The sequence below is a fragment of the Malurus melanocephalus genome, unplaced genomic scaffold (genome assembly GCF_030028575.1).
Source record: "Malurus melanocephalus ecotype Western Australia unplaced genomic scaffold, MMel_1.1 scaffold_173, whole genome shotgun sequence".
NCBI lineage: Eukaryota > Metazoa > Chordata > Aves > Passeriformes > Maluridae > Malurus > Malurus melanocephalus.
In genome coordinates, this window is record NW_026623405.1 from 445,239 (window position 1) to 467,998 (window position 22,760).

Consider the following 22,760-nt stretch of genomic DNA (forward strand, 5'->3'; position numbering starts at 1 on the left):
CCCAAAGCCTCCCCTCCCCCAAGAAGGGCAACCTAAGCCAATTACAATAGTAAAAACAAGATTATTTTAATGACCTCAGAAGAAAAATGAACACTCCTACAGTGAAAGCAGTAATTCTCAATAGCAGTGCATCAATRCTCCTACAGTGAAAGTGATAATTTTCAATATTATTGCATCACTGCAAACTTCTCACGCAAGTAGGACAGCAAATGTGCCCCACAAAAACACAGCCTCTCTGATCATTTAATATTTCGGCTTTGACACACTGCTCTAAGCCTACCCAAGGCACACTGAAAACAGTGGCATTACCCAAAAACCTTCTTGTGGTCTGGGTTCTAGGATGTAACTGGAAAAAATATTTTTAAATGGTCATTTAATTGTTTCCATCTTAATTCCAYGCATTTGGCAGGAGTCATGCTGATCATAGTTCCTTAAATGCAATGTAATCAGTTGTGCACTGTCTTTCCAGAAAGGTCCTTACAAAAATGAATGGAAGGAGACGCACTTGCGAAAAGAAACAGCTATTGTCAATTTTTGATAGCACGAGAAATACAGGACAAATTATTCACAGGGCTCTATCAGAAAACCAAGTAGTTTTACAAATTAATTTGTCTCAAAAATTGCAGTTGATGCTGCCTAATTGATTAGGCCTTGAAACAAATCATCTCTGGATGGGAGCAAGCAGGACTCCCAAGCCCTTTGTCCAGTGGGCTGAGTCAGTGGCAGAGCTGGAGCAGCAGAGGAGCTCTGGGCCCTGCCGAGCTGACCATTCCCATGGGGAAGGACAAGGACACTGCAATGGTGACATTTTGCCCACCTCAGGCAAATCAACCATTTTGCTTTTATTCAACCATTTCCTCACCTGAGGCTTTCCCAAGTGGMAAGTGACAGCAGATGCCAGTGAAGGGCTGGGGTCTACAGCACATGCCATTCACGAGACTGCACCTCCACCAACTGCAGAGTTCTCTTTTCCCTCTTTCCTCTCTGAGGATGAGTTGACAGACCAAGATCTTTAACAGTGCTGAGACCTTTTAAGATTCAACAAAACAGAGGTCAGGCTAGTAGAAAACTGCGTGTCCCAAAGCTTGTAGCATGCGAAGAATCCATTTAGCTTAAAAAAAAATAAAAATTCCTTAAATAGCAAGGCAGTTCTAGCCTAACCTGTCTTCCAATACAAGTTCCAGCAGGACAGTCAAGAGCAAATAACAAGCAAAACCAGAGTACCAAGAGAAGAGTATGCACAGCTGAATTCAAGACTATGTCCAAAGCAGAGGCTCAAATATCCTCAGGTAGGTTTGAGTGGCAAGTCCTTAAAGTATTCTCCAACAGTGAAAATGTCTGTTAAGGGTGGATTTCATCTAAAAACATTCTACCTTSCACTTGTTGGGAATACACTTAAAAAAACCCAAAAAGTCAGCCAATACTTCATTTATTCCATACTCTTGATTATTTATACCAATTAATAGGACATAGCATCCCATTCTTCCAAGTACATGCCTTGGCACAGCAAGAACTATTCTGCATTCAGCAACGTGCATCATTTCCGGCAGCCCAGCTCCAGGAATAGAAAACCAAGGAAAGCAAGACAGGCAGATAAACAAATCATTCGGATACCTGAAAACCCTGGAGAAACTGTAGCTATTGTCATTTTACACCTAAGCTCCTCTGAGGCATTCTGACAGTGCCAAACGTAGACGAAAATAAAGAATTAATGGGCTTCTTGGAAGCRAAAAGAATTCACAGAATGATGTTCATAGGCAAAGCAAACAATCCAGAGACTAAACCCTGCAAAGGACATTTTTGCCCACACTGAACACAGCACGCTGTTGACTGCACTACATTTTTTCAGTGTTCAATGACACACCTCACTGAAGATTATTGGTTGTGTCATCTGCAAATTCTTTGCTATTTCATGGGTCTGATGCTGCTTCTACCGTTTGTAGTTACTTGCACCAACTTCTAAACTTCTACCAAACCTGTACAGCAGCACTTCACATGTGGAGACAAAATTGTCAGCTCTCACTCAAAATATTTTATTTCAAAAGACAAAGACTAACATGGGTGCAGAAATGAAAGAAAAAATACCTGCTAAAAACTGTCTTTTCATGACCATCATGGCTGAGGTTAATTGGTAGCAGGGATGTTACTCTAAAGTACATCGAGACAGGAAAGTCCTCSCAACCTCATGGAGCTGGGCCAAATACAAAATCATCTTCCCCCAACATCCAACAACAAACAAACCCTTTTTGCTGCAGCTAATATTCCTCTCCTACTTCCCCATAATAACTCATAAAGCCAAATCAAGAAGGACAGATGCAGGCCTGAGCTATAAAATCCAGATTTCATTTCCTATCACTCCCCTCCCCCAGGAGCTCAGGGGTGTTTAGATTCTGGGCGCTGTGGTTTAAGTCCATCTGTGTTCTTCAAGTATAAACATCTTCATTGAAACCAGACTCATCCTGCACAGCCATTCATTTAGTGAGCTCATCTGTGAGAGACACGGGCTGGCACACTTCTATGACAACCAAAAAAAAAAAACCAAAAAACCCATCCTGGCACAAATTAAACAGCTTTTTAAATCCTATTGTTCCTGAGGCTGCTCTCTTWTCCTCTAGCATCTATAGTCATCTTGGATATACTGCCCAGAACATCAACTCTCCCTAAACTGGCTCTCTTTCCATAGGGAAACAGAAGCATTTTGTAAGATTTCTAYATGAGGAGGGATGCTCAAAAAGAAATCTCTTTCATAGTGAGTCCAAYTAGCTTGCTTTGTTTAAACATCTTGTTGCGGGTTCACTCTTRATAAGAAAAATCAGAAGTACCACTTTCTCTCCAAGAAGAACAAGCTTCACCATTTAAAAACGTGCTCTTTTCCCTTGCTGGACCTCCATAGGGTCCAACTTTCACAATTTTTGTTTTCACACTAAGCCATCTTAGACATAGACTTCAGCTCAAGCAACTGACATACTTTCTTAAAGCACAACTTATTTAAAAGTCCACACACTAAACCAATTCAGTGTCAGAAAAACAAAGCAGCACTTTCTCCAACATATGCTGCCAGTCAATGCAGAATTCATATTGTCCTTATGGTTGTTATTCCATCCCCTCCAATCACTCACTGGCAGCTTACACAATTCATTAATTATAAGTAGTTAGGATTGTTTTTACTAGAATGGCACAGATGCCAAATCACTCTTAGTGATTCCCAACAAGAGAGAAAGATGCTATTGAGTAAAAACAATGGAATGGACTCCCAGGWTCTACACATGCCAAGCCACAAATATAATGCCAAAAAAATAATTTCGGGTTTTTTTTCCTCTCATTCTCTCCACCTTAATTTTTTGAGCTCCAGTCTCAAGCCAGACTTTGCTGAAGTAGGCAACCTACTGTGGCTTCCACTGGGACTCCGTATGATCGCAGTACCTCGAGTCATGTGTTCACAGAAATAATAAATCACAGGAATAAAGAGACTGATTTTTTTTGTTGTTGTTTTGCTCACAGAAAACTCAAGTGTAACTCTGTCTACTCTGGTCAATCCTTTCTCCTGGCATCATTAAAGGCTTCCCAGTCACAGACAGACTGCACCCATCAACTCAGTGCTTTTCATCTCACCAGTGTTTTGACTTGATCTTTTACTCACAAGTCATCTTGTTTAATKTGCCTCAGACATTTTTCCACACACTATTCAGAGTAGTGATACACTGCCAGGCAAAGTACTGAAACGTTCCCAAAGGCATAGATGAAGGAAAACTCAGTTCTAMGTGGAGATAAAAGGTACTTCTTATTTTTTAACCAGACTGCCACAGATGAAGAGCACAGCTATCGTCCTACAGCTGTTCATGGTAAGTGTGATCTTGAGTCACGCAGCTGAAACCACTGTGAACTCCTGGTGGAATTAGATGCTAGAAAGACAAAAAGTGTCCAAGTCCAGCCCTAAGTTGATACTACCAAAACCCTAGACAGCAGTAGCACATGAAGCCATAGGAAAGGGAACTTCCTTTCACTGATCAGCTCTGCTGAGCCAATGATCAAATCAAAAGATTAAGATACAACCTTTATGCTCAGAAATTCAATTAAGATGCTTTTAATTTTGACTAATTTCTAGTCAAAGAAAAGTATACCCTTTCTTTTTTTAACAAGTAGCTATGTAAGTGTTAAACCATAGTTTTCTGTGCAATGTTGCCATGCCATAAAACTAATAAAAACTCAGTCTGAAGCACTGCCTAACAGGTTGTGTGACAAACTGTGGCAAATGCCAGGGGACCCACTCTGTACYAGCACTCACCTAAGCCTTCAGTGGGCAAAACAGTCAGAAAAACAGGCACTTGGGGAAAACCAAAATCAGGGTACATTTGATTCTGAAAACCGTGATATCACACACTGCAAGACTGATTTCCATAAATGTAGCACATTCTCTTCTCCAGTCAGAATCTGCAAATGGTGGGCTGCACTGTTTATGTTCTGCTGCCCACACATGGCATCAGATCCACCCACCAGGAACACATTACTGTCTGCAGGAGATGAGCACCCATCCACTCCAGAACAGGCCACACACTATTGTTGTATTTCCAGGTCTCGCCACGGGTATCCTATGCCACATCCTCTCTCTTGAAGATAAACAAAATATAAGCAAWGCCATGGTGATCAGTAACTGATGGTGATTGGTTACAAACAGGAACCATACATCCTTCTGCTGCACTGCACCGAAGAACCCAGCAGCAAAGAGCTCCCTCCTCACTGCTCATTTCTGAGCACTAAGAAATGCACATCTTTACACAGCTGACTCTGTCCCCACAGCTGACAGATAATAGGGCAAGAGAAAATTCAAGCTACAMGCCAACAGGTTTAATACAGGGCAAACATGATGGACAACACACACGGCCTCTTTTTACAAAGGTCAAGATTTACTCGCAAGCACAGAGATCCTGTTTTTTCCTACACGGATGAGACYTTCAGTTCCCTGATGAGGAAATGAAGTGATGTGACATTAAGCAGCTCATGAATCTCTTCAATTAATGCATTCGGCACAACGGAGACTTCCAGGGAATTATCTGCAACCACAGCAGTGCCTCATTCCCATCGCCTGTCCCTGAGAATGAGTCACTTCGATTCCCACATTCTTGCTGCAGGCAGAGAGCTAAGGACTATTCCCTGCCTTTGTCAGGAAAATGGYTGGGATCAAACACTGCAACTACTTGCACAGAACTTTAATTAAGGTTACCTTATTTTCTGCAGCTATGTGAGTGCATTGACCATCAGTTCCCCACTCTTCATGCCAACTAGGGTTTGTGCTACAGGAGGTAACATTTCCATCCCACCACCTTCACGGAGCAACTGAATAATGGGCCACAAATCCATGCAGAGGCTGGTAAAGAGTAAAAACAGAGTTCTGACAGAGGTGGAATGCCTTACTGCTCTCCATGACATGATGGGTCAGGAAGGTCAGCTTTGCCTGTAACAGGGCTCTCCCAAGCCACCGAACTCTTTATTCCACTACCATGCCAATTTGAAAGAGATTCTATCAATATCAAACTGGTTTGGAGAATACAGGGATGCAACTGTGGCTGTTTTTACACRTTTAGGAATACTGCAATTTTAATTAAAAATAAAAAATCCCCAGAAGAGACACAAAATCTGTGTTACAAGTGTTTTCAAAATTGAGAAAGCCTTTGCTGAATACATCTAGTAGTCTGTGTTTCATGATTTGCAAACTAGAAACACTAGAATTTTAGGCCAGGAAGGTGTCATTGACTAATGGGGGCTCTTCCTTCCCTCTGGAGTGTAGGTTTATAGAAGAGTAAGATCATGTTCTCCAGGCAAGTTTATATGAAATGATTTATCTCTAGCCAGCTGCAGTCAGACATCTGCTTGTTTTTGTTTCACTACAGAGAGATTCACACCCCCCCTTATCTCCAAAAGCAGCCAAGATTATATCCAGTTGTAAAGAGAAACCTCCAGCAATTATCAAAACTAAAATTTAAGAAGTCAAATAAATTACACAGAGGCCACAGATACACCTAAGCCCCTCCTAAGGCTGAAAAAGTCCTGTTTAATGAACAGTCCATTGCCTTTAAGGCAGAGACATCACCTCTGTATCCCGTGGTTTACACACAGATCTGCCCAAACCCATGAAGGTATTCCTTTGTTTTGAGAATCACTCACACATTCCACATGGGATCACACAGACAGTCCTCATGTGGTCAAACAAAGTTTGTGAACCCATGCCTTTATAGCTTTTCCATATTAATCTGCACTCTGGGCATATATCCAATTAAAGCCTCATGTATAGATCACTGGGTTACTAACTGGCTTGCACACTGGGGGGAAGGGAAATAACAAGCTCATGACTGCACAATTTAACACTGCCTCTGCTTTCACTTTTACATGCACCAGTCTTTTTTAATCTAGTCTTCCCATAAATAAAGAGCAATGACGCTTGCTGAAGAGCAGCTCGGGTCCCTGCATGCTGGAACACACAGTAGCTGATGCAGAATGCATTTACATTAAGCCTAACTCCAGTGCAAAGCAGACAAGGTCTTTTCACAAACATGCTACAAAAACAGGAAGCAAAGGGGGAAACTTCACAGTGTTTGGAAACAGCGGAGCATTGTTTGTACACGTTTTTCTTACAATTCCAAAATAAAAAAAATGAGTAACGTGAAATCTGAGCACAGCGAGAGCCTTAGATCAGACACAAAGGTCTCAAGACAGCAGCACTCAGAAGATCTCCAGGTACAGACTGTACAGGCAAGAAGATGCACAGGGTAAGTTTGTTCTCTTATTTCTGCTAAGAAAATCTGACAAGTAGAGACAAAACCTCCCGAACCCTTGACGTTAAACCTAGATAATGCTACACAGCACTACATCTTTATCTCAATTAAAGCAGGCATGATAAATGAAGAGGCATTAGGAAACACACAACCCACCAAACGTAAACATTTCCTTCATTTTTTAACTGTGCTCAGAAGGGAAGGTACAGTGGCATAGGCCTTCACATCACTACCCATGTGAAGAAGCTGCACTGTGSACAACATCCCTCCGAGATGAGTCAAAACGTTCCAGTCACAAGCACACTGCAGTCACCGACTGAGAGACTTCCCTTTTCCTAGATAATGCAAATAGTGCTGCCTCCATCCTGACTGAGCCCAGSTTTAGAACTGACCAACCTACACCCCATTCCACAGGCTAAGTGCAACAGAGAACCTGCTCCCGAATTTGGGTAAGCACCACCAAGGGCTCAGCACTTTCCCACGTTGTCTTTCTGCACGGTGGAGCAGCCTGATACACCATCAACTCCCACAACACATTATTTGATTTCGCCATATTTCAAGTACATTAGTCAACCCAAGTCACCGGGGACATTTGAAATAACTTACAATAAATCAGATTAATTTCAAGGGAGGCAGTGACATAGCACCAAAAGAAGGGTACACTAGCGTTAGGAAAGAAGCCATGAGAAATATTTCTCGGTGTCAACAAATTTTTCACCATTAACACCACARCAAGAAGAACCTGCAGTCTTCAGGGCAAATACTGGGCTGCAAAGGTAAAGTGGTTACCTGGAAGGGGTATGTCAATATTTAATACCAAAGTGTATGACCAGTCCTGCACATTTCATTTAATTTCAAGCTTTTCCAGCTTTATTTCTTATTTCATTCACAGCAATCACAGAAGATGAATTATCCAACCTTAGAAAATGTGTTTTCAGTTGACCATGTCCCTACTTTCACCTTCAGTAACAAAGTTCTGTGCCAACACAAGTCCTATGCCTGCTTCAATGTCCACATTATTTGATTGCAAGTAAATGGAATTTTTAGTGCCAAGGCCCCACTCAAACTATTTGCTCCTCTTGGAGAGGAAGAGCCAGTTCCTGCCTCTGGATGTCAGGATACTTTTTAGTTTAAAAACCTTCCTCAAAAGTCACCATTACAGCAGTGGCAAAAAAAAAAAAAAAAAAAAAAAAAAAAAAGGAAAGATAAAACCTGGAGGATCTGAAAGGACCATGAAGAGTTGAAAGGAAAACTAAAATAATGACTAATAATCTGCAGTTGCAGAATATCTTTCATCAGCGCTCTTCACTTCCATATAGGGGCTGCATTTCATAACAAACATGAGTGGGAATATGACTTTGAACCCTTGCTACACAGCTGGAGTGGCTACTCCTTTAGTAAGGAATATCTGAAGAATTACAACTGTTCCTGCATTGAAAGAATAAGTTGAAAGTCCTTTTACAATTAAATAACAGCACTACCATAACTTATTTACTAAAGACAGAAGTTTACAGAAATTGCATAGATTTTCTCCTGGTTTAAACAATGAGTGAGCGGCATCTGTAACATGRCATTGTTTTCTCTTCCTCCAGACACCCAAATAAACCTCTCTGATCTACGTTACCGTGGATAAGGAACACAACTGCTTCATTGAACATGATTAATCTTCCACAAGGAATCAACAGCTACTCAAACTGTGGGCATTTCACTGCTGAACAAGGATACAGATGGATTTCACTCAACGCGGCCCATCAAAGGAGATGGAAATCTCTGCTGCGAAACTAAATGCCTGTTCYTCAAGAATCACTGGGCCTTTCACCGTTTCGTTCCCCTCCTCCCACCTTCTTTCTCTGAGCAAACTGTTCAGATGACAGAACACCACCACMATCGTCAGAGCATGGTGGAGCCAGAGCATTCAAGGCAGGCACGCACTCAGAACYCTCCGTCACTGACACCCAGTGCCCTGCCTGGCGTCAACAGCCAAGGCAAAGAAATCTCTCCTTGTGCAATTCGGGCTTCAAGCTGCCAGGAACAATGCAACACCCAGATCCCCAGCTACAGTAACTTCGTAGCCACCAGAAAAAAAATCTGCAGAATTGCATTTTCTTACACCAATGGCACACAGATCCTCCATTTAAGAGTCCACATAAAGTTCTACTTTCAGCTTCCTACCTTCTTACAGATTACATTGTACCAGGCGTTTTAAGATGTCTCTGCAATCATATTCTTCTCAAGGAATTCCTAAATTTATGAGCTCAATGTCAAGAGGTTTGTATAGTAAATCCAAGCTTTGAGAAGGGAGAGAGAACTGCCAATCTTTTCACAAAAAAGAATCGCAACACCCTGCTTCTTTAGTAATTTTGCAAGCTCATTCTCATCCTGAAAATTTCAGTGCAGTTAAGGTTTCCCTGACTTACTCTTTATTTCTGAATTCAATCTTAACAGCCTCTGAAGCAAGAGCAAAGTGGTAGGTTGTCAGAAGCGACTATTAGGAGAATACACAAAGCACGCACGCTGCAGAAAGCGAGAGACTTGAACTGATTGGCACCTGGTTCCCCRGCAGATATTTTCTTTGCAGGAAGATTGAAGGGTTGTAAGAAGAGCACGACACTCTGGGCCACATTTGACTGTCAGTCACTCTCCCACGCTTCCACTGATTTTTAATGACATTTACAACCATTAAGAAAATGAATAGCCATCAAAATCAGGAGGGAGGATGCAGCCTAGCAGACAAAGCAAAGGAAAATCTTTTCTGCTACACCTCCCACCAGTGATTCATCAGGAGCATCAGAGGAAGGCACAGCTGCTCCTTGGTGTCCAACCTCAGGCCCTCCAAAGTGAACCATAGATGCACACACCAAGTAAGAAGGAACTGCAAACTAACCACGAGCCAACAGCAGCAAACATGTCTTATCTACATTTATCTGACTCTTTCTTTTCCCCACATACAAAAACACTGATCATAAAGCACTCTGAGATGGTTGAGACACAGTGAAGTTGCAACCCAGGGACTAGCAGAATGAAGACATCATACTGTCATCCAAAAATCTTTCTTTCCTGACTGTTTTAAAGGCCAAAAATAATCTCTCTTCTTTTTCGTTCACAAATCAAATAGACGTTCATATTTATGGAAAAAACTACACACCCTTAGTACTCTGATTAAAAAGTTGGACTCCACTTGGCAAGTTTCGAAAGCTCTTTTCTTTAAAAGCAATCTCTACTATTAATAATACCCATCCCTTGAAATAGATAGCAAAGTCATTCAGTTTTATTCTAGATAGCAAAACCAGCCTGCTCACAATACACACAAATTCTATTACAGCAGCAAACAAAAAAAATTCTTGTGGTACAACAGAATGCCACTRCAACAGGAGCCAGCCATGGTAARAGGCACCTGCCAATCCCAAAAGCTTATACTCAAATAGCCAAAACAAAGACTGAGAAGAAAAAAACACAGCAATATCGCAGCTTCACCGCTGAGAAATATCTGCTCTGTATTGTTTAAAATGTACCGCAGGGAATGCACCATGGGGGATCTTTAWGAGATTCAGGGGGGAAAAAAGGTTTTCTTTTTAAAATTATCCCATCTACCTGCAAATGCAATTATCTAATGTTGCTCCATTAATGTTAATTGTCCATACATAAATAAAAAATGAGAGCACTTTTCTGCTTACAAAATTCGTGCCTTACCTTTGGATTTACATCATCGGAAATCTCATCCATAAAATATGCATGGATATGTGTACACTTCAAAATATGTACAACTTATTTTTTTAAAAAATATTATTTCTGACTCTCATTTACTAATACAGTTTTTCTTTTGTTCTAAGAAAAATATACAAAATACAAATGTAAAAGAATTGTTTTTGGGAATACAGTTTTCTACTTTCAACAAAACCCTCTGATTTAGCTCAGTCTCAGCTTTCTTCAGGCAACATTTATCGTACCATATGTGGCATCTCTGAAAACAAAATCTTACAAAACCTAAATCCATTCCTGTATGCTTATAAAGTCTGAGTTTTAAATTTTTCAAAAGGAGAGAAAGAATTCATTTTATTCACTCTTTCTTTAAAGAATCCAAGAAGGAAAAGTCCTTCAGTGACAGYGCCAAGCATTCAACATTGCCATTTTTAAGCTCAAGAAATTAGCAATCTGGAGTTTAAGCAGCACTGGATATCCTTTTTCTAGTCATCTTTTCTGAAGTTCTGGTAATGAGTCAATGAAAGGAATTRTTCCTTTTAAATTTTTCATCCAATGACAAAATCACGCAATCCCTCAACCACAGGAACAAGACCCTTAGGGAAGCTACAGCATACTTTGAAAAGTGCAAGAGCTCTTACCCCTGAAACAAGTTGTAATTCTAAGCAGACAAGGGAGAGAGGAACACCAAAGGTCCAGAAGAGCCTTACTCCATTTTAAACCTCTGCCACGGCCTCGCAAGTGAGAACGGCCACAAGTGCAAACATAAAGCAAGGRAACAGCAGAAGCAGCAGCACCATCTTCCTACACCTTCAAAAATTGGAAGCGGCTGCCCCTGTAGAGGATCCACCCTCCTGCAAACTTCAGTCAGGACCATATACCACAGCAGCATTTCAGCAAACTGCGAGACCAAATGGGGGAAAAGAAAGCAACTKGAGCAAGCAGCATCTTTTTCTTAGTAAAACTCTATTGTGTGAGGGAAGAGACAGGACAGAACTGGCATGTGCCCCACAGAGCAGCAGCGATGGCTGGCAGTACCTTTCCAAGGATTCTGAATGAGGAAGTTTTCCCCRCAGATGAATGTCACAAACTTACTTTCCACCAGGACAGCATTGCCTAAATGTTGGTATAGAACGGGTGAAATACCAACAGTTTCTACACCAGTTCTGCCTAACAGGGAATTTTCCAGCAACCCTCTCGCTCATGGAAGAGCCACTCCAGCCACTGCAGGTCACTCAGCACCTCAAGATCTGCCAAGCAGAGGCAGAAAGCAGGGCTCTGTTTTGTAGAGCCTGCACAAGGCTAAGAGTAGAGTCAGCCATGTCCCCAGCCAGCAGSCAGGAGAGAGCTGCACGGCGATCCCTCGCTGAACCTTCCTGSCTTTCCGAACAGCACATCCTGCCATTCACGTTACAGGCAATGAATGGTAATCCCTCTCCTCAAATTACCCTCCTGATTTCAACAGAGCGAGACCAAGAATGTACGTGACTGAGTGTACTTCCAGTTCAGATTTAAGTAATTGCAACTTGACGAGTTTCTTGAGCTCGGTTAGTAATGGCACACATCTAGCAGAAACACTCAGGTCCAGAAAAAACATTCGCCTCTTTATTAAGTTTCTCAAAAAAGGAAAAATGCTTAAACTTATTTAAAAGCTTACTAAAAACTCAGATTAGAGTAAAAGAAAATAGCCTTCACCATACCGTCATGACCTGGACACCACAGTCTGTGACCTGGCAGGTTACCTGCTTTTCTATTTCCCACTCTACTGGCCCTGTCCCATCAGTCATGGGACAGCCCAAGGGGCAAAGTCAACAAATCACTTWAAGTACTGGAAATGCCAGTACTGGTAACAACAGAAGTCCACAAATCCTGGAATAGGAGTCCCCTCTTCCAAAACCTAGAGAGTATTGTTAAATTCTCCTGATTTTTAAGCCAATGAAGTAAAGGCCTTTAAACTTAGCATCGGTTTCTGACTTCATGTTTTCCTCCACAACCACAGAGCTAAAACTTCACTCACCACTGACGTGATCAGCTATAATGTATGCTTTTCAATTGTCTTTTCCCTTTCCTGGTGTTGTCCCTGCATTCTTAAATATTGTGCAAAACAGGAAAATTTTACGCAATGATTTAATAATACATTTTTTTTGGCACCAATTCCAGCCTACCATGTTTCCCGCTCTCTTCTTCCTCAGCAGTCGGGCAGACTATACACTGAAACACATCAGCTCCCTGATCCAGTTAAAAGACAACAAATCTGAAAAAGGTTCATGCAGAGAGAGTGTTCCCCAGCCAGCTCACAGAGATTTTTCTCAACCTGACCCYGCAAACTGTTAAGTGCTTACAAAAGATGGATTGACGGGGTATGGCACAGATGCAGAAATGAGTGGCAAGGCCAGGGCTGACTCAGYCAGCTCTGCTGCCAATGACACTGCACCAGCAGTCGGTGCAAAAAAAGTTATTTTATTGAATGCACATACATGCCCAAGCTCTCTGAATGGATTAGACATGCTGAAGTATCAATCATCTTCCAACACGTGACTGTTTGTGGAATTAAGGACTACCTTATCTATGAACACACAGAACAAACCTGATGCAACTGGCACCGCTCAAAACACCAATAAACAAGCCACAATCTACCCATGCAACCCACAATCTAATTAATTCTAAAGACTCCAAAAGGCTTGAACAATTTGAGGTASGTCTCCTCTTTCATAAATCCTATAYGGGGAGATAAGTAAAACCCTATTAGGTYAGCCATAGAAGAAAATTGTATCATGTTAAGATCACCTGTTACCTAGGAACTCCAAAAGTACCAGCAAATTATACCAAATAAATTAAACAGCTCCAAAAAATCACTCTTTTCTATGTACTAAACCTACCACCATTTTCCCCAAAAAAAGGCCCCTCAAATGTACACAGTTCTGTGAATGATTTTGGTGGGACCAAGGCTTCAGCCCGTGTTCTCCCACACCTGCTAACCTAAGCAAAGTAACTCTATATACACTGGAACATTGATGCCAGTGGGACTCTCATCACAGCCTCACACCTCTGAAAAACCAAACATCCTCGTTTAGTTTCACAGAATGGTTTGGGTTGGAAGGGACCTTTTAAGATCATCTTGTTCCAAACCCTGCCACGGGCAGGGACATCTTCCACTACCCCAGGTTGCTCCCAGCCCCGTCCAACCTGGCCTTGAACACTTCCAGGGATGCGGCAGCAAATCCTTTTGGAGAAGGACTACACCCCACCTTGGATGATCTATCAGATTCTTCCAATCACTAGACATAATGCTCCACAAAAAGAAAAAAATAAATCTTATCTCACAGCTCCACAAAGGCCCAGCCCTGKGAGGGATGCTGAGCTCTTCCAGGTCCTGCTCTGATGCAGGATCAGGTCCCAGTGAGAATCAGAGGCAATTTACAGACTCTCCCATGGGGACTATTACCACCACGCAGTGACTAACACCACATCTTTACTCCCCAGCCAAAACGAAAAATGAGGCACAAGTATTTCTGAGTATCCTTTTTATTTATGTTCCTGAACATGTAAAATTTACTGGCTGGGTGTTAACACTAATAGCCTTGAGAGCTTTCACTCTGTCAATGAATATAGCTTCTGTTTTCATATTTTATATAAGCTCTGTGACATATAAACACATACCTTAACACTACTGACTTATAAATATGCTTTCTAACCACTGCAGGAACTATATATGCACAGGTATGTTTGATAGGCATTAAACAACTTTAAGGAAGTATCATTWTAGGTTTTCTTATGTCGAACTGCTAACTAGTATAGCAATAAAATAAGTTTGTCACAGCAGAGCAATATTCCACTAAACCACCAAATCTTCAGAAAAATGTGGGTTTTGTTAATGCATGTCTGTCTTCACTTGTGAAATAGAATCTTCAYTTCAACAGCACAGATAACATGGAGCAATTTGCAATTTGCAGAGAATTCTAAATTCTCATGGCTTTTATGCAAATTATGAGATTCAGTGCCTGAACCAAATACCTGGGAGACAGCAACAACCCAGAATAGGCAAATGTACACCCAAAACTATAGGTACCTCTTCTCATCAAATGAAAGCAATCATCTGCAACAGTAAACCACGAGAAATGTTAAATATAAAGAGTAATGTATCATTCCATCAAAAAATTATCCTAAATTGCTTTGTTATTTATGTGTTCATACTTATTTATAAATGCAATGATGGCAGGCACACCAATCTAGTTTTARGTCACATTCATAGAGCCTCATCAACAGTACAAAACTTAAAGACAGCACTTGGTTTACTGAACAGACTGTTTATTATTATTATTATTATAAATTCATATTCATTCTACTTGCAATCTGGATAATGCTACAATATTCCTTTTTCAGGAAAGCTTTAAAAACATTATTCTTGTAAGATTGTTTTGAAACATTTGAGCTCTGCATAATACTTCCCACTTGAGCTAATTGTTTTTAAAGGGAAATTTAATTTTTAAAAGTGTGTTTTTCTAACTAATGGGAATCTGTGCTAAAGTAAACAATGAGTCCAGCTTGATAGGAATTTTTGCTCTATCTTTACCAAAATAAGGAAGGAAAGACATGTAATAGCATGCTGAAACACACGCAGTAGCAGAATTGTTGAATTTCAAAAAACAATTAGAAGACAATTTTCTACTCCACTTCTCCTATTTGAAACAGATCATCCTGCCCTGCCTCATTTAATATTAATTGGGTATGTTCTTGTCTCTAGAACTAAACACAAATGCAGTTCCCTAATCCACTTACATTCTTGTTTCAAATGCATTTACGATTAGCAAGGCTGTCAATAAACTATTGTCCTCACACATCATGTCTGTACAGAAAAATGTTTAAAAAAACTCAAGTCTTTTCAGGATTGCCACCAGCTTTGAACAAAACATTTACATTACACTCAACCCACCTGCCAAGGCAAAATGGAGAAATGTGAAACGAGCATGAAAAGCCAAAGTTTCCACCTCCTTGAGGGATATTAATGAGTAACTTCATRGTTTCAATAAAGCCTTATCGTCCCAGATGGGAATTCGAGAGGTCATCCCTAGCTGGAGAAAATGAATCACTTATTTATTCTTTCCTTGTCTGCTGCACATACATATGTATCACAAGTCTTCCCTGCAACCCAGGACTTTAAAACTCATTGTCCTCAATATCCACTCCCCACTGGTGCAAGAGAAAGGATGAAAGAGAAAAGCAGGGCAGAGACGAGAAAGGAACAATGCAGAGGGATATTAAAGACACAGAATAGTCATGACACCTATGTTTGAACTACCAAAAATCAAATTTTAACATTTCTCTTGAAGACAGAGTTACTCTTCACCCTGCCCCCTCCCCCCTCCAAAAAACTCTCGTAAGAAATATTAAATTGGACTTTATTTCTGCCTTTGTTTTCACTATCACTGCCCCTCACGCTGTGCAAGGACAGAYCTTACTGGCGAAAAAAAATTAGTAAGGGTGCTACATTTGCGTTTGGTAGGTGTTTATAAAATAAACATTATTCCTCCCATGGGGAAGAAAGTCAAATTCATCCCCAGGCAAGCTGCTGTCTGACAAACAAAGTTTCTAAGTGTCAGAATTTCCTACTGAGGCTTTAGCATTTACAGTAACAAAACAAAACAGAAAAAAAGCTACGGATCTGTATTCACTTTCTCAAAAAAACTCTTAACCAGAATGAAACCCTGGACACGACAAGTGAAACTCTAATGGTGACACTGGGCTATATTTAAGCAATTCTTTGAGAAATAAGAACATGAAGCAAACAACAGAAACAATACATAAATCAGATGAAGTCCCAACTCCTACAGTTATGGGACCGTCCACAAGTTAATAATACCCTTCCACATTTGTTAACAGGGTGCATATACCAATTCAGAAGACAGTTATTATTGTTATTATTATTATATTATATGGACTAATTTTAATTGAAACAGTCACTTGTCACAATGTCAGAAAATGCACTTTCACAGAGAACATGATTTTTCTCCTCCCTAAATTCTGCTAAAATAAGATGGCCTAACAGTTCTTCCATTGCATTCTCACATAGCACTTCTGCTACCAAAAACTATCTTGTCAGCACAAAAATTGTAGCTGCCTAAATAAACAACAAAACTAGTTATCTCTCACAAAGGAAAAAAAAAAAAAAGATAGGGCTTATATACGTGGGCACATACCATGTCTATTCATGGAACAAACTACAGATGAATAATCCATATACAAACTAATGCTCACTTCTATATTGCAGCCCAGGGACTGACAAGTAAGAGCTTGTGGGGAGAAGATTTTAATTCAAATATGTGTCTCAAGTGAAAATAAAAAGGATATAAAGTGCTTAGAATCAACAAATAACTTATCCACTGTACTCAGGGACATAATTTGCCMGATCTGGATTTAGCTGTCATTACAACTTTTGCTTTCAAATGCAAAACAAAGTGATGTTATTTTCCTGTTCAATTTTATTCATGTTTTATAGAATGCAGTAAAACTCGTCATGCCAGAGGATTTGCAAAGGGATGATGTGAAGATTAATTACTGGCTGCTCATAAAGCATCCTGCCTTGGAAAGCCCCATGTGTAAAAATGACCTTGTTATCAAAGCTGTTGAGAGCTCCCAATGCTCACTTTCAATGGAAAGAATGGATATTTTTTCTATAGCTATTAAAAACCAAATTAGTTGCATTCAAATATCTACCTCCAGTTTGAGGAGGTTTTGGCATTGTGCCTGTACCCCATTTCTGTAGGGGGTGGGAGTTAAACTACCACRGATTTTGCTTAAATCACCATCTTTTTAAACAAAGAAGACTAAAATGAAGATATCATAGAACCAGTGTSTGAAAGATATCTGCTAAATCTACCCAATACCACCAGGCAACAAGTGAAGACCTTATCCTTGTGCCCTAACTACCCCTGGAAACCAAAGACACAACTTGAAACAATAAAGCACGCATATTTCCGTGAACAACAGTGTTTGTATGGTGAGCTAGCATTGGGAAAAAATGAGAAGGTGCAAGACCAAGCACGAAGAGCACTGCTCAACAAAATGGAGCCTGCAATGCTAGGCACAATGCTTTAGTATCTTCTTGCTATTTATATACATAAAATAATTAGGAATGAGAGCACCTCAACATTAATTAAAGCACAACCCCACAGGACTCCAGAAATCTTTTCAGAGATGGTTTCTTTGGTGACAGCTTTGCCAGCGAGCAGAGTTTGACGTGTCCTGCACAAATACAACTTCATGCCTGGTATCGCCACATTGCACAGAACAACATCTGAAGCGTGATCATGCCTCTCTCTACCCGTATCCTCCTCCTCGGCTTAGAAATAATCAGCTATGGATACTGCCAGGAAAATGCCTCATCTCCACTAATACTTAACTCCCCCTCTACAATGATGGTATCTTAACAAAATGAAGAACTGCAAGAACTCCTTGTGCTCCTGTCTTTCAGGGGTTTTCTCCAGCAGCGCTYGACCAAATCTTCCTTCTCCCACCAGACAGCAGCTCTTTCCAGAAAGAAAATATTCCCTTGGAAACATCCTCGAGAGCCCAGTGGAAACGGTAAGCAGAGATGCCATTATGGCACAAAAAAGAGCTCTGTGAGAACAGGCAGCTGGCCTACCTGAAGGTTAAAGTAGCTCCCACTGAAAACCTGCTCTGAATACTTCAGAGCAGAGCATGATGCAGGAGAGACATCTACACACACTATGTCTGTGTAGCAAAGTGTGAAAAAATCCAACCTCCGAGCACAGCACAGGCTGGATGAAATCCATTGAAATACACCATTAACAGAAATCTACACAAAAGCCAATCCACTCTCTCGTATCAGTGTCCTATAGGAAGGCCAGAATGAAGCCATTGAGAAAAACGAGACATTTACATGTAGATCAGAAATAGACAGGATCCAAGTACCGGCTGATTCAAGATCAGTGTAAAACATGTTTTGTTAATGGCTTATTAGATAAAATCTGTGTGTAATCACTTTATATACTASACAAATATTCAAATAATATTGCCCATAAAATTTTAAGTTATATGTGAAAATCATATTTTTCAAGACTGTATCCGTCCATTGTACATCTTCTGTAACACTGATCTCATCACCTCGCATTTTTCTCTTGCATCATTTTCCAGCAGGAAGAAAACCCTGAAGGAATCTCCATATTTTTCAATCACACTGCCTGTATCTGGGCAGGTTATGTGACCGCCAAACCAGAGCCCCCAGAGCAGGCCTGAAGCACAGCGAAGTCCGCGCACAACCCGAGCCTTCGCTCTCGAATTAAAAGCATCCTCCACCTCCCTCACCTCCAACTTGGCCAAGCTGCCAGCAGGTATCTGCCGACTTCGGTTTCGGATAGAAAAGGCTCAGTGWGGTGACTCTATGTCGGAGTCACGTTGGGAAGGAAGGATTTTTTTTTTTAAAGCGGGGAAAAAATCAGCAATAACAATAATAACAGCAGCCTTGCTCAGAAAATAAGAATAAAAAAATCCAACACCGAAACTGCAAAATAAACATCCACAGGCTTACAAAGMAGGGGGRAAAAAAAAATCCTTTCAGGATTTTCGCCGGCATTGCTGGTCCCAGGCGAGCCGATCCCCCCCTCATCCCGGCGGCGCGGGGGTCCCCGGCAGGCCCGGCCGCTCGGGGCCAGCGGGGAGCGGGCATCCCCGGCCCCCGCACACCGCGACCGCTCCGTGTCCGCCCCCTCGGCTCTTACCGTGGCCGAGGCGACGCTGTTGTCCGCCAGGGTCAAGTGGTGCGGCTCCCACCGCCGCAGGAACTTGGAGGTGAGGATCTTGCTGAGAAACGTCCGGGGGTGCCGGATGACACACACCTGGATGTCCCCCTCCTGCAGCAGCTTGTACCTCATGCCGTTGCAGTGGAGCAGGGCTCTCCGGCACGGCGCGGCACCCATTTTATTCCCCTCGGGAGCGGACATCTCGGCCAGCAGCGGCTTGCTCTCCTCGGGCTGCCTGCGGTCGCTGCCCCCGCCGGAGCCGCCGGTGCGATCCATGGCAGCCCCGCGGGCCGGGTCGGGGGTGGCGCTGGGCCGCCCGCGGGGACCGGTCTCTACGGCCGGTAGAGACGGGTACAACCAAAGAAAATAAAATTCGAAATAAAAACTATAACAAAAAGGGAAATCCAACCCCACGCGGCAGATTATGAAAAAAAGAAATTGCACTCTGAAGAGGAAAAAAAAAAAACCAAAAAATAAAGGACAAAACCTGTCAAGGAAGATAGGGGTAGGGACTGAGCCGCACCGAGGGGAGAAGGGGGAAAGGGAAGCGATAAAATCCTTATTCAAACTTCCCAATCCGCCCCCGGCGGGTCACAGCGCCGCGTCCATGCTGCCGGGCGGGCGCCGGCCGAGCGGAGGGTCGGCTCCCGCGGGGGCGGCGGACAAAAGCCGGCGGTGGTGGCGGCGGTGGCGGCGCGGGGGGCTCCTGACGGCGGCGGTGGCGGCGGCGGCGGCGGCGGGGGCTGCGGGGCGTCCGGCCGCGGCTCCTTCCTTCCCCCCGGGGCGTGTGCGCGGGAGCGTGCGGCGGCGCGCGTGCATGTATGTGGGTGCGGGTGCGCGCCCGTGGGTGCGGGAGCGGGTGCGTGTGTGTCCGTGTGTATGTGTGTGTGTGCGCGCCTGCCTCTGTGTGTGCGTGTCTGTGTGTGCGGGTCCCCACGCGCGCCGCCGCCGCGGCGGCAGGAGGAGGAGGAGGAGGAGGAGGCGGCGAGAACAGCGGGCGCTGCCGACACAGCCCCTCTGCGAAGCGGCTCCGCGGCCGCCCATTGGCCCCGCCGCCGTCACGTGCCCCCTGCCTGACGTCAATGGCCGCGGAGCCGCTCCGGGCAGCGGCGGCCGCGGGAGGTGCGCGGGAAGCGCCGCGCCCCTCAGAGAACCCCGGAATCGCTGAGGTTGGGAAGGACCCCTGAGATCATCGGGTCCGACCTGCGACCGAGCGCCGTCTCGTCAACCAGACCGCGGCACCGAGTGCCGTGCCCTGTCTTTTCCTTAAAYACCTCCAGGGACGGTGATTCCAGCACCTCCCCGGGCAGCGATGTCTGATCACCCTTTTTGTGGAGAAATTCCTGCTAATGTCCAACCTAAACCTCACAGTGCGCAGCTCACCAGGGGAGGAGGCTGRGCAGGGCGGGAGGTACCGCCGGGTCCCCCCTACCATGAGGCAGCCCTGGGTGGAACCTGAGGGAAGGAGCAGATCCAGGGCTTCCAATGTCCCCTTGTCGCCACCCTCGCACTGGCGGGAGCCTGGGTGACCCCCTCTCCTTGTAGGTGACAAATCATCGCAGGTTCAGTTTTAACATCCTCACTCCAGCGTTAAGCTCCTATACAACCACTGCAGAGAATGGCCAAGGGAGCCCGTGCCAGGCTGTTGGTTCTTGGCCAGCGATATTCCCTTAACTCTGGCTTTATGGGGAAACTGGGAACGGCTCCGTTCTCCCATACACCAGCCTTTGGAAGCCCAGAAAGAGCAGCACCTTCTCGCACTGTGCTGAGCAGGGTGCGGAGTGTCCTCTGATCGTCTGCGAAGCAGCACAATCGTTTATCAAAAAACAAAAAAAAAAGGCAATGTAAAATTAACTCCCTTCTTAGCCCTCTAAACCGCTTATCAGCTGAGGGATGCTGTGTGCAATATGGATGCTGTGTCCTGAGAAATTGTACCATCGATATTTGCTTTTTTTCTCAGTGGTAGAACTTAGATCCTGTTCCCAATTTCCTCATTTGCACAGCCAGGTTAGGACTGACAAAAACTCACAAATTTTGTATGATACATGCACATGACATTAATACTCACAATGAGTATTACCAAGGTCCAGAATTTAGAAGGAATTTATAGGGCAGTTTTAGTTCATGCTTGCAACACRTTCAGAGAAAGTATAAACCTTGAAATATTTAGAAGTTTAAGCTCACCTCTGATTGAGGGAGTTGGGAGAGGGGCTGCTCTGTGATKAGCTGATGATTCCAGAGTGTGTGCCCTGACTGGGTTTCTGGTGACATCTCCCCGTGCAATCATTCTCAGATAGGTCACCATGCCAAGAGAGGTGCCAGCATTTGCAGGCAGTGTCACCAGCCTGCCCCATAGAAAGCTCTCTCATCTGATCTGTTCGCATCACAAGCCACACACAGATTGTCTGTTGGAGAGGCAAGCTGCTACTGGAAAGGCTTGGGAGCCTTTGCCATAAAACCTTTTGTAGTGGCTGCTGTCAAAGACAATACATGGCTGGCTGGACCACAATTACAGCAAGCATGTCCATCACGTGTGTTGTYACAGAGCTGCTGTGTTGAAATAGGCTTGCATTTGACAGGAGAATTGCTGTCTAAACACTTTCAGAAAGGCAGGTTTTTTARCCTATCAATTGCTAGCAAATTTGAGGGATGTCAGCAAATTTGAGCATGTCAGCATCAAAATCATCTGTAAAAAGCAAGGAAGTCTCCAGATTATCCCAAGTACCAGTTGATAAAATTATGCAGAACTATGCAAGTTGGCAAGGATTAGAAGAAAGCCACTCATTTAATGACGTGACTAATACAACCAACAGGAAGAGAAAAATCTCTTTTATAGAGGTYGAAATTGTCAGTATCTCATAACCCTGATAACCACTTACCTCCTGAATTCAAACGAAGTGACTGGTCATTGTGCAGTAAACACTACAGGCGGTTCCCACAGAGCTTTGTACACCATATACTGCAAGGGGCGAGTGACGCAGGCATTTACCCTGAAATAAACCCAGATCTACTCATGCCTGTAAATATGTGTGGAACTGCAATAAAAATAATAATAAAAAATACTTGCAAACCAAAGCAGAAAAGGACAGACTTGTTTAGATGCCAGCTTTTTGCTGCAGGAACTGTCCGTTTCCAGGAGTTCATAGGGTGCCTGGTACAAGGGAGACCTGTTCTTGTTTGACCTGAGGCATTGTTCTGGTACAAATGATAATCAGGTCGATAGTRGGACTATTCACGTACACTCACCTGCACCAACACTTCACCCAGAAATACAACCAGTGGGACTATTCCAGTGAAAAGTTTGTGCAAATGAGCCACCTGCTCAAACCATTGCTTTAAATCTAYCATAGTTGTGCTCTCTGAGAGTTGCTCAACAACAGGAAGATGTTATGTGAAAGTCTGGTGTCCTTAAGTGAATTTCCTGGCAAATGAGAGCAGATGTTTTCCACTTGTGTTCCAAGGAAGGCAGCAAAAAAATCAAGGCTGGTCTRTAGCAGTCAACCCACGAGTTACCTAAAAGGATCCAAGCCCG

At 43.1% G+C, this 22,760-nt stretch overlaps 1 protein-coding gene across 1 annotated transcript in view; it reads right to left on the bottom strand.

The window, feature by feature from the left end:
- The window catches only part of CMIP (c-Maf inducing protein), a 129,247-nt gene extending 109,025 nt beyond the window's left edge, over positions 1 to 20,222 (bottom strand). Inside the window, exon 1 of the mRNA XM_057372541.1 lies at positions 19,208 to 20,222. Within this exon, the coding sequence (XP_057228524.1) occupies positions 19,208 to 19,504 (297 nt within the window). The 5' untranslated portion in view covers positions 19,505 to 20,222. The remainder of the gene's footprint in view (positions 1 to 19,207) is intronic.
- Positions 20,223 to 22,760: the final 2,538 nt, after the last annotated feature.